The sequence below is a fragment of the Gopherus flavomarginatus genome, chromosome 9 (genome assembly GCF_025201925.1).
Source record: "Gopherus flavomarginatus isolate rGopFla2 chromosome 9, rGopFla2.mat.asm, whole genome shotgun sequence".
NCBI lineage: Eukaryota > Metazoa > Chordata > Testudines > Testudinidae > Gopherus > Gopherus flavomarginatus.
In genome coordinates, this window is record NC_066625.1 from 76,823,295 (window position 1) to 76,836,268 (window position 12,974).

The 12,974-nt window shown below is 45.9% G+C and overlaps 1 protein-coding gene across 2 annotated transcripts in view; it reads left to right on the forward strand.

Moving 5' to 3' along the window:
- MTHFS (methenyltetrahydrofolate synthetase) overlaps positions 1-12,974 on the forward strand; it is a 78,735-nt gene that overhangs the window by 47,289 nt on the left and 18,472 nt on the right. Inside the window, exons 1-2 of one of the 2 annotated variants that reach the window (XM_050967836.1) lie at positions 4,591-4,789; positions 8,138-8,399. In XM_050967836.1, the coding sequence (XP_050823793.1) occupies positions 4,628-4,789; positions 8,138-8,399 (424 nt within the window). In that variant the 5' untranslated portion in view covers positions 4,591-4,627. Of the gene's footprint in view, positions 1-4,590; positions 4,790-8,137; positions 8,400-12,974 lie in introns of those variants that run through there. The other variant, XM_050967837.1, reaches the window with a different exon arrangement.

A 12,974-nucleotide genomic window follows, 5' to 3' on the forward strand; every position in this document is an offset into this window, starting at 1 on the left:
TCTTTACTCCTCCCGCCCCCCAGCAGCTGCTTCTCTCACTGGAGCCAGGCTGCTCTTGAATGGCTCTCCAGTTTCTCAATCCACCCCAAACCTGTCTTCCCTCTGGGGATGGGGAGATTTCCTGCAGCAGTTCTCTCTTGGGCAGTCTGTCCCTTCCCTTCAGACTCTTTTTGCCCAAAAGAGCATTAATGGCCTTCCTTTATCTGTTCCCTTGACAACTAAAATGGAGACCCAACAGGAAGGAGAGCAGGTCATGACTTCCACTGAGGCCCCTCTTGCAGCCTGCCACAGAAAAGGCTGAGGAGGGAGGGGGAAAGGGAGGGGAGACAGAAGCTGGGAATGAGCGACAGAGGGTGGATCACTTGATGATTACCTGTTCTGTTCATTCCCTTTGGGCACCTGGCATTGACCACTGTCGGAAGATAGGACTGGGCTAGATGGACCTTTGGTCAGACCCAGTATGGCCGTTCTTATGAGACTATCGCGGGTCAGAATGAGAGTTGGTGATGAAAGTCTGCCTGGCAGCACACGTCTTAGAGTGAATCTGGTGAATTTGCATCTCAGATTTACTCATGTTTCAATGAGTCGAGCAATTGTCTTTTTATTATTAGTAATTGGTGGTTTTCTGTTTCTTATTTGAGGAATCTCTAGTCACCAGGTTTTCAGTTATTTTGGGAGGAAAATAGATACATTTTTTAGACTAAAAAATCCCCAAACCTACTTTTTTTTGCACACATTTTTTAAAGTAAAACTTGAGTTGATGGCAGTAGATTTACACAGCAAGCAGAATTTGGCCTAAAGTTCAAGTGTGGAGTCTAATTTTCCTTGATTTTAAGTATCTAAATGTCAATGTGGCTGTTTCCACAAGAGTCAGCAAAGCCTTGTTGAATCTTGATAGACAGTAATTTGCATAACCCTAAATGCACATTTATGTTTAATGAGTGGTAGTCATGTTAGTCTGTATCAGCAAAAACGAGGAGTCCTTGTGGCACCTTAGAGACTAACTAATTTATCTGGGCATAAGCTTTTGTGGGCTAGAACCCACTTCATCAGATGCATGAAGTGAAAAATACAGGAGCAGGTATAAATACATGAAAGGATGGGGGTTACTTTACCAAGTGTGAGGGTCAACCTAACGGGATAAATCAATTCACAGCAGGATACCAAGGAAGGAAAAATAACTTTTGAAGTGGTAAGAGAGTGGCCTATTACAGACAGTTGACAAGAAGGTGTGAGTAACAGTAGGGAGAAATTAGTATTGAGGAAATTAAATTTGAGTTTTGTAATGACCCAACCACTCCCAGTCTTTATTTAGGCCTAATCTGATGGTATCCAGTTTGCAAATTAATTCCAGTTCTGCAGCTTCACGCTGGAGTCTGTTTTTGAAGTTTTTGTTTTTGAAGAATTGCCACATTTAGATCTGTTATTGAGTGACCAGAGAGACCAAAGTGTTCTCCTGCTGATTTTTGAATGTTATGATTCCTGATGTCAGATTTGCATCCGTTTATTCTTTTGCATAGAGACTGTCCAGTTTGGCCAATGTACATCGCAGAGGAGCATTGCTGGCACACGATGGCATATATCACATTGGTAGGTGTGCATGTGAAAGAGCCTCGGATGGCGTGGCTGATGCGGTTAGGTCCTATGATGGTGTCCCTTGAATAGATATGTGGACAGAGTTGGCACCGAGGTTTGTAGCAGGGTTTGGTTCCTGGGTTGGTGTTTTTGTTGTGCAGTGTGTAGTTGCTGGTGAGTATTTGCTTCAGGTTGGGGGGCTGTCTGTAGGTGAGGGACTGACCTGTCTCCCAAGGTCTGTGAGAATGAAGGTTCATCCTTCAGGATAGGTTGTAGATCCTTGATGATGCGCTAGAGAGGTTTTAGTTGGGGACTGTAGGTGACTGCTAGTGGCGTTCTGTTACTTTCTTTGTTGGGCCTGTCTTGTAGTAGGTGACTTTGCGGTACCCTTCTGTCTCTGTCAATCTGTTTCTTCACTTCACCAGGTAGTCTGCAGTTTTAAATAATGCTTGATAGAGATTCTGTAGGTGTTTGTTTCCATCTGAAGGGATCGGAGCAAATGCGGTTGTATCTTAGAGCTTGGCTGTAGACAATGGATCATGTGATGTGGTCTGGATGGAAGCTGGAGGCATGTAGGTAAGTATAGTGGTCAGTAAGTTTCCAGTACAGGGTGATGTTTATGTGACCATCTCTTATTAGCACTGTAGTGTCTAGGAAGTGGACCTCTTCTGTGGACTGGTCCAGGCTGAAGTTGACGATAGGGTGGAAATTGTTGAAATCTTGGTGAAATTCCTCAAGGGCCTCCTTCCCATGGGTCCAGATGATGAAGATGTCATTAATGTAGCGCAAGTAGAGTATGGGTGAAAGAGGACGAGAGCTGAGGAAGCGTTATTCTCAGTCAACCATAAAAATGTTGGCATACTGAGGGGCCATGCGGGTACCCATAGCAGTCCCGCTGAGTTGAAGGTATAAATTGTCCCCAAATCTGAAATAGTTGTGGGGGAGGACAAAGTCACAAAGTTCAGCCACCAGGTTTGCCGTGATGGTATCAGGGATGCTATTCCCGATGGCTTGTAGTCCATCTTTGTGTAGCATGTTGGTGTAGAGCAGTGTTTCCCAAACTTGGGATGCCGCTTGTGTAGAGAAAGCCCCTAATGGGCAGGGCCGGTTTGTTCACCTGCCACGTCCGAAGGTTCAGCCGATCGTGGCTCCTAGTGGCTGCGGTTTGCTGCTCCAGGCCAGTGGGAGCTGCTGGAAGTGGTGCGGGCCAATCACTCCCCTGGGACCCCACCCCCTATCCAACCTCCCCTGCTCCCTGTCCCGACTCCCCCAACCCCTATCCACACTCCCGCATCGTGACAGGCCCTCTGGAACTCCGACACCTAGCCAACCTCCCCTGTTTCCTGTCCCCTGACTGCACCCCCGAGACCCCCTGCCCCTTATCCAACCCACCTGTTCCCTGCCCCCTTACCATGCCACTCAGATCACTAGGACTGGCAGCTGCACTACCTGGCCGGAGCCAACCATGCCACCGCGCAGTCTAGAGCACCGGGGCAGGCCAGTGTTTCTCACAGCTATGCTACCCGCTGCCCAGGCGAGCTGAGGGTGTGGGGGGACAGCAGGGGAGGGGCAGGGGGCTAGCCTCCCCAGCTGGGAGCTCAAGGTCTGGGCAGGACGGTCACGCGGGCCAGATGTGGCCCGCGGGCCAGTTAGTCCACCTCTGATCTAGACCATCCCTGACAGGTGTTTGTCTAATTTGCTCTTAAAAATCTCCAGTGATGGAGATTCCACAACCTTCTGAGGCAATTTATTACAGTTCTTAACCACCCTGACAGTTAGGAAGTTTTTTCCTAACATCCAACCTCAACTGGCCTTGCTGCAATTTCAGCCCATTGCTTCTTGTCCTATCCTCAGAGGTTAAAGAGAACAATTTTTCTCTTTCTTATTTGTAATAACCTTTCAAGTACTTTAAAACTGTTTTTATCACCCTTCCCTGTCTTCTCTTCCCCAGACTAAACAAACTAATTTTTTTCAATTTTCTCTCATAGGTTATGTTTTCTAGACCTTTAATCATTTTTGTTCCAGAAGAGTCCTATGCAAGAGCTTCCATGTTTTAAAGGCGGTAATACACATTAAAAACAGCTACGAAGTGTTTACATTACAAAACCACATTGGACCCATGTATCGCCTTGCCATTAGGTCCCTGTCCTGCAAACACTTCCAGGGGCTTAACCCTCAGCATGTGAGCAGCCTAAGAGCACTGTGGGCAGCGGGAACCTGGGTGCCGGGCACCTGGAGTCAGAAACACCCTGGGCAGCAGGAGTGTGGGCACTGGGGATCCCTCTGGCACAGGGAACCTACTGGAATCCCCCTGGGCAGCGGAGGCCTGGGCGCTGGGGATTCCCTTGGGCAGTGGGGGTCTGCGGACGCTGGGGATCCCCCTGGGCATGAGGAACCAGAAACCAATCGGGCAGTGGGGTCTGCGGACGCTGGGGATCTCCCTGGGCATGGGGAACCAGAGACTAATTGGGCAGTGGCGACCCGGGTGCCTGTGGATCCCCCTGGGGAGTGGCGGCCTGCGGATGCTGTGGATCCCCCTGGGCACAGAGAACCAGAAACCAATCGGGCAGCGGGGGGCTCGGTGCTGTGGAGCCCCCTGGGCACGGGGAACCAGAACCAATCGGGCAGCAGGAATCTGGGCGCTGTGGATCCCCCTGGGTAGCGGGGCACTCGGCGCTGTAGAGCCCCCTGGGCACGAGGAACCAGAAACCAATCGGACAGCGGGGAGCTCGGTGCTGTGGAGCCCCCTGGGTAGCGGGGAGCTTGGCGCTGTGGAGCCCCCTGGGCACAGGGAACCAGAACCAATCGGGCAGCGGGGGGCTCGGCGCTGTGGAGCCCCCTGGGTAGCGGGGCGCTCGGCGCTCTAGAGCCCCCTGGGCACGGGGAACCAGAACCAATCAAGCAGCGGGGACCTGGGCCGCGGCGCTGGGGATCGCTCTGAGATCTCTAGCGCCCAGGGCCCGCGAGAAGCAGGCCTCGGGGGAGGGGGCGCTGCGTGCGGGGGAGGGAGGCGGCGCGCAGAGCAGCGAAGAGCCGGGGGCTCATTCTGCGCATGGAGAGCCGAGGGGAGGGACGCGGCCTGGGGGGCGAGTCCAGCGAGATGGCAGCGGCGCTGCGAGCCGCCAAACAAGCGCTGCGAGCGGAGTTGAAGCGGCGGCTGAGGGCGCTGAGCGAGGCGGAGAAGCAGCGCCAGTCCCGCCTGCTGAGCCGCAAGGTGGGTGTCCGGCGGCCGGGCTGAGGAGCGGCCCGGGGCTAGGACCCTGCCTGGCTGCCCTGTAGCTGGGCTTACTCCGCCCTTTCCCCCGCTCGCCTTGGAGGCCAGAGCCCTCCCGCGTGGAGTCCCGCCGGCTCCAGCGCGCCCCGAATACCAGGCCCACTCCCGACCCACTGCTCCTCCCCGAGCGGGCCCCGCGAGTCCTCCAGGGCCAGGCCCGCCCTGCCCTTCAGTTGGGGCTCTGGTGCTTCCCCCCGCCCCGGGTGCAGATGAGCTCAAAGTGCCTGAATCTGCTGCAGAACTCTCCCTACCTCTGCTCGCCATTCCTGCCTCCAGGCCTATGCCCCCCAGGTGGACTGATCTCGGGGTGTGCGCGCCAGACCCCCGTTCAGATCCCACCCAAAATATAGATTTCTTCCTCCATGCCTGCAAGTTCATAATATTAAAATAATGTATAACCTTTAAATCAGATCCTCTGGATTGTCCAGTGCAGCCAGTTAACTAGGGGCCTGGCCACACTAGGATAATGAAATATTTCTTGGGGGAAAAAAACAAGTAAAAAGGCAGGTAGCTAAGCTAGCACGTTTTCTAACACGTTTTTAAACACTAGTGTAGCTAGGATAGCAGAGCATAGAGTTCACCTCATCTAATTAACACATGTTAAAATACAACTTGCACTGTCTCCCTTAGAGTTTAAAAACCTGTCAACTAGTATATTATAAATATACACCTTTTATTCCCGTGTGGACAAGCCCATAGCCTGTCTTCTACTGAGAGCTCTTTGGACTGACTGCTGTTTGTGTCTTGAACAGCACCAACTAAACTGATGCTGCTAAACGCGTAATTTAAAACTAATGAGAAGGTATAGGTAGGCTTAGAAGGTTCGTAACATAAATGAATTTGGGCTGAGTTGTGAGGCCCTGATCATGCAAACACTTGTGCATGTGCTCAGCTTCTGGTCCTATTGGACTCAGTAGTAAAACTCCCATTGGTATCTGTGGGGGCAGAATTATGGCAATGCTGAAAGGTTTTGAACGTTCGACCCGGAAGTGATAAAGTTGGGTTCGCCTAAAGGGAAGATACTGGGCCACTGTCTAGTTTGCTGCAGAATATGTAAACTGACTAAGGCCTGATTCTGCAAATGCACAAGTGTTTAACTTTACTGCCATGAGTAGCCCATGTGTAAGAGTTTGCAAGGCCAGGGACTTAAATATTTGCAAAATATACAGTGAAAATCTAAATCCAAAGCTCTTTTCAAACAGATTGTAAGTGGTAAATTGAGATAAAGGAATTACCTTCATTATCAGGAGATTAGTGTAGTGGGCATTGAGAAGTGTTTGAAAGTGTTGAGAAAACATCCTAAGCAAAGGCTGAAAAATTATCTTCATAACAGATTATAGGAATTGCAGTTGAGAACGATAAAAGAGACTTGACTACTTTACTTGGAACTTGAAGAATGCTTTTACATAAATTCCCGTCTTGGAAAGATCTTAAATTCAAATTGGAATAGCTGCAGTAGGCTGACTTTCTTACTAGTATTTAATTAGCTACTACGTGACTGTGCTTGCATAATGTTTGTGTTCCTGATTAAAGTCATGCTGTTTGCATGCTCTGATTCTGCAGTAATAGTCATCAGCTAATGTACAAAGGCCAAAATGTTTTCTCTTTGGAAACTTCTGTAGTGTGACAGGAGCTACTCCCTGGGCCAGGGAGACATCTTCTGGCTGTTGGTACTAATGTGAATGACTGTCTGATTGTATTTGTCTTCAAGGGCACAATATAACTGCACCATGCATTGATCGCACTATGAATTTTCCACACTGTGGAAGGGGAGAAGTAGGTAGAAGAGGAAACCTGAAAAGAGAAAGAGAGAGGAGAAGAGTGGGAATGGGATAGTTATTTTTTTAAAAGTCAATAAAGAGATCTAATTTTTATATATCCCACACGCACAAAGTGGGGAATAGCCAAATAACTATAGGCTTTTTAAATAAATGTAAGAGACTTAGTCAGAGGGGAGAGAGAAAAATTAAGTAAAGTTAAAAACAAGTACAAGTAGAAAAAGGAATATAGAACTATGTTTAAAAAAAAAAAAAAAAGCAAAGTGACAAGGGTCAAAGCATAGAAAGGCAGTTAGTCCAGGATTATACAGACCCACAAAAGAGAACTCTAATACTGGTCTGCATACTCCAGTCCCATTAAATAAGACTAAATTAATAAGCGTAGCCCCTATATCGCCCTGCACTTTGCATTTGCACCACTACAAAGTTGAGTGTAAATCACTTTCAAATCAGAATGGAAGCATATTACACTTGCTTTGTACTGTTGTAAGTGATGACACAAGGTGCAGAGCAATCAGGACCCTGGCCTTAAAAACCCTTTAAAAAAATTTCAGTGTGGTTCAGGAGGGTGTTATGCAAGTTCTGAAACTTTTTACATTTTATCACACGCACACCACATACGCAATTTCTGATTCTCTTCCTAGGTTCAGCCCTAGTGCAGCTTTTTGGTCTAGAGGGCCTCTTTTAGATCAAACAAATGCAAAGGCAATTTCTGCTACATTCCCTAGATCAGCTAGGAGAGTGGGCAGCAGTAAGACTGCCTATCAGCAGAAGCATTTAGGAAAACACTTCTGGGACCTCAAACTCCTGTACAAAGTTCAGTTTGAGCTAAAGAACTAAGGGCCTGATCTTGCAAGGCATTGACCCTCAGCTTATTTTCCTAGGTAGGCAGGAGGAAACAACTCTTTTTGCCTGAGCTAAAGCTTTTAGCTAGGTTTTTCTTTTGAGTTTTGGACATTGACACTGTCATGGACGTACTTCTCACCTGCCAAGACCCAAGTATGGGACAAAATGTATGACTTAAAATATAAATGAGGAATACAAACACTTTCTCTGCTCTGTGGACTAACATCTGCCTGTCCCATGCACTTTTTTCTGCAGTGATGTTGATTGTCTGAATGTGCTTGCACTATACATTTTAAAAATGCATAAAGTACAAATGCTTATAGGATCAGCAAAATATACTGAACATTGGTCCTGTGCTAGTGATGAGGGAAATGTTCCATCCATGAGTTATCTCACACATGCTGTCCCAAAGCTATGTTACTATATCCTCAGTAATGCTAATACGGTTTATAAACTGAATACACAAAATCATCTATGTTAATTTCACTTTTAGTAAACACCGGGGTGAGGGGCAAAAGTTTTCCTGATGTGAAACATAAACTCTCACTTCAATATTTTCAGCCTTTTCACAGAGAATATTACTCAAACCTGAGTTTTTAAGTAAAAAAAATAAGTGGATCTTTTCATAAGCTTTTGAACCTCATTGCAGTAATTTCCCATGTAGGTGATTGGGCATGCCAAGTACCAAGAGTCCCAAAGAATTGCAATCTTTCTGAGTATGCAGGACGAAATTGAGACAGAAGAAATCATTAAGGACATATTTCAGAGAGGGAAGGAGTGTTTCATTCCACAGTACAAGCCCCGGAGCAGTCACATGGATATGGTCAAGTTAACATCCGCTGAAGAAATTTCTTCACTTCCTTTGACATCTTGGAACATTCATCAGCCTTGTGATAATGATGTAAGAGAAGAAGCTTTGTCTGGGGGTAAGTGTTTCCTTATATCTGATGCTGAATCTCAGGCGATGCCTACACTAGAGAGCTTACTCCAGCCCTCACAACTGACGGTAGCTCTTTCACTGACGTAGCGCTGTCCACACTGGCGCTTCAGTTGGCGTAAATTATGTTGCTCAAGGGGGTAGCTAATTCAATCCCTGAGTGACACAACTTAAGACGACTTAAGTTGTAGTGTAGCCCCATCCTCAGACTCAATGAGCAGGAGTTGCCTGGGATCAATAAGAAGCTATTAGAAGGGAAGGACAGTGTGTTAGAATGCGCTCTGGTTCCTGATATCCTAATTTCTGGAAGTTGTAAGCTGGAATATAGGAGTTTTTATAGAATCCTGGATTCTAAATGATGTTGTGTGTGGATGTATCCTAGTGTCTTCGCAGAGCCTGTAGAACAGCTTTTAGGATTGAGGTCTTAGACTGCAAAATAAAAGCACTTTCTTCTAGAGCTGGGGGAATATTTCAATTTATTTTCTGTCGTTATTCGTTCACATTTTCATTTGTTTATTCATTTCAGCCTCAGGCTCTTGGCACTTTATTTTGTCAGTTTTATAAGTCATATAAAAATTCTAGTCTGTAGAAAACTAATTTTACTGCCATTTGACCTCCAAATCAAACCCCACCACATCCAGCTCTTCAACAGAACCCTCTCCAACTGCCCACAAATTATAAACAAATTTGCTTTGCCTTTGTTCACATTCCTTCTTTGTTTGCTTTCAGCAAATATTTCAGTGAACATCTTCACTGGCAGAAATATTTAAGAATATTAATGGAAAGCAAATACTGAATTCATGTGGGAAACCTGATTCTGGGGGTATGTCTACGGTGGTGAGTTTCTGCGCAACAAGTTATACTACTTTTATTAAAGTACTGGAATTAAACCACTGTTGCGTGTCCACACTGCTCCTTGTGACAGTGGAGCGCATCCACATTAGCAGCTCTTGCAACGGCAAAGAGAGCAGTGCATTGTGGTAGCTATCTCACTGTGCAACTGGCTGCAGGGTACTTTGGGAAGGGTTTGCAATGCCTCATGGGGCAGGCACAGTGTCACATGATGCAGGTTTCTCAGTCACATTGTTCCATGGGCATGCTACTACATTGCCAGCTGCTTTTCAAGGGCATTCAGAAACTGAGCTTTGAAAGGGGAGGGGCACATGCCTTCAGGGCAGCTGTCCGAATTCAAAACAATGAGCACAGTGGCCACTTGCAGGATTACGGGACACTTCTGGAGGCCGATTGATTGCTTTCTGCGCTGTAATGTGTTTACACTGCCAGTACAGTGCTGGAGCCTCTGCACTGTAAGGCTTCCGACTCTCGTTGAGATGGTTTTTTTTTTTGCAGCGCTGCAGCTGAGGAGTTTCTGTGCACTAAGTAGCTTGGCAGTGCGTACATCTCAGGAGTTACACTGCAGAAAGCTGCTTTACTGTGCAGAAACTTGCCAGGGTAGACAAGGCCTGAGAGTTGTTCACCTATACAGAGACTCACCAGATTGCATACTATGTGTGCAGTCACCAACAGCTCCTGTAAGCTGGATACTGCAGCAATTCAAACCAATTCAGTTTAACTGGATTTTTAAATGTTTCTTATTAGCGTGTTCTTTTCCCAGAAGCATTAGGTTTTTTTTCATGGGAATTCTCTTTGGTCATTTAGTGTTATCAGCATTAGCATCAGTACTAAGTCTCCATCTATCAGAATTTTCACTTTATTTTGTTTCAGTTGATTGACTTGTTAATTTCTTCTCTTTTGTCCATCTTTCTCACTTTAGAATTCTCTATAGTCACATGTTAGATGGCAGGTGATTTCAATTGCCTCCTATGGTCATTCTTTCTTTCCCCTGTATCCAGCATTTTTTGTTGTTACTTTCTTTCCTGTTGTCTGTCTTACATGAAATTCTGTAAATCATTAATCAGCAGGTTTGAGATCTTTGGAAGGTGGCTCTTAAAACATCTTAACATTTTATTTAGTTAAGCTTAGTTCAGCCATAAGAGACAACTTACTACATGTGATGAACTATAGTTAGTTGCATTTAACAAGCCTAAGGGTATGTCTACATCTACAATTTTGCAGCGCTGGTTGTTACAGCTGTATTAGTACAGCTGTATAGGGCCAGCGCTGCAGAGTGGCCACACTTACAGCAACCAACGCTGCAAGTGGTGTTAGATGTGGCCACACTGCAGCGCTGTTGGGCGGCTTCAAGGGGGGTTCGGGGAACGCGAGAGCAAACCGGGGAAGGAGACCAGCTTCCCCGCGGTTTGCTCTCGCGTTCTCCGAACCCCCCTGCAAACCGCAGGGAAGGAGACCTGCTTGCACGGGGGTTCGGGGAACGCGAGAGCAAACCGGGGAAGGAGACCAGCTTCCCCGCGGTTTGCTCTCGCGTTCCCCGAACCCCCCTGCAAACCGGGGAAGGAGACCTGCTTGATTACCAGAGAGGCTTCCTCAGGTATGCTGGGATAGCTGCTTATTCCACGGAGGTCAAGAAAAGCGCTGGTAAGTGTCTACACTTGATTACCAGCGCTGGATCCTCTACACCCGAGACAAAACGGGAGTACGGCCAGCGCTGCAAACAGGGAGTTGCAGCGCTGGTGATGCCCTGCAGATGTGTACACCTCCTAAGTTGCAGCGCTGTAACCCCCTCACCAGCGCTGCAACTTTGTGATGTAGACAAGCCCTCAGTTAGAGATCAGAATGAGAAAACAGGAAAATCTTAGGGTGAAACTCACCTACAGTTGGGGGCAGGTGACTGGCAAGGAGGGGTAATGTAGGGACCACTGTAGCTCTTGTGCACTGTGGAAGAAGCCTGGCACAGACGTCTGCAATAGGGCAGCCCGGGGAGGCATGTTTACATCGATCCTGTACCTCTCACTTCAAGCAGTGCCAGAGGGGCTGGAATAGCAGCTACAGCTGGTCAGAGTTTTTCAAATTTCAATGTTTTGATTAAAGTTTGAATTAAAAAAAGAATGAGGAAAAAATGTCCCCCATTTTTCGGTTCTCTGTAATAATGACCGGTGTGTGCGCACGCGCATGGCAGCACATGTTTTGGTCCTGGGTTGAGGGGGTAGAGTTTTCCTCTTCAGTCTTCCTGTATGGAACCTTATTATTATCTATTTGTGATATCTTTAGATGAGTTCGGGGTTATCCTGTTCAGAGACTGGAAATGCAAACCTCCTTCCTCTTCCCCTGAATAGCTTTTGGAAGGTTAGAAAGTGCATTTAAGCTCTTTGAGGCTATTGCATGATGAGACATGAAGTAGACAGACTATTCCTACCAGAAAAACATACAGAACCTGTGCAAAATGTTGTTGCCATATTTATTAAACTTTGGTACATTTGCAGGAATGCCAAACTGCTTTGTTACCACCCTTATCATCCATTGTAATTATGAATGTCTGAATCCTTTGTCTCCATGATGTTATCAAATGTTGAAGTGATGAATGGTGTTTACATTGTTATGAGTAGATAACATGGTGTTTTAATAGTAAAGTTCCCATTGTTTGCGTATATTGCTATTAATTTCCATGAAATATCTTGCAGGTACATAAATAAGTTGTGTCATCACTGACTATATTCATTTATACATGACAAAACAGAAAGCTCAGATCCAGACTATCTGTAAAACTTTGCTTCTCACAGGTCGGACTCTTAAGGAGGATAGCTCATCTATTCTATGAATGGTGTTGTTAAACCTTGGCTATGCATTCCAGGTTCTAACAGATAAGATACTCCCTTTAATTGTAGTTCTTTCTCTGTTAGATCAGGATTGTCCCTTTTCATCTTGGTAGTGCACAACATTACACAGAGAAATTGTCTTGATCCTCTTACATTATTGATGTAAAAATAGAAGTCTTTCATCCTCTCTACCACGTAAAAATGACACAGATCATTTGTCGTTTAAAATGTTGCTTTCTGTTGGCGTTTCTAGATACTAAGCAATAAAACAAGCAGATGTGCAACAGTGGCAAAGTCCAAGTTCAGCCCTATTAGGAGTCTGCTTTTTGAGTCAGTCTTTAATTACATGATAACATACTATTTTTAACACAAAACTCCTGTCTAATTCAGTGCACTGGATGGACCTGCTCTGGGGATGCATTAGGGTTGAGTAGAGCTGCTTACACCAGTTAGCATGATCCCATTGAAAGGAAAATGGATACTTTCAATTTACAATTGCAGCAACCCATTGGCAAGTACTTCGAAACTGTTATTGAGGGAGCATTCGCCCCATTTCAAAGTTTGCCATTGGGAACTACCTTGTGGAAATATTTTTAGCTGGAAATACACTGTTTTAGCCACCTTTAAAGTCCTATTATTTATTTTTGTTGCACTCACTACACTCAGGACTTTGGTAGTGATAGTCAGCTCAGAATTCTTAACAACTTAAAAATATATAGAGCCTTTAGTGTTGGGACATATGGCTTGGCAATATATTATTGAGAGGTTCACATGAAACCTAGCTACAAAAGAAAGATGGCATTTTAAAAAAGATAAAAGGCTGAATTTTAAAAACAGTGCACCAGGAATAAGAACTTGGAAATATGAGGCATATAAAGGAGTTTAGAAAT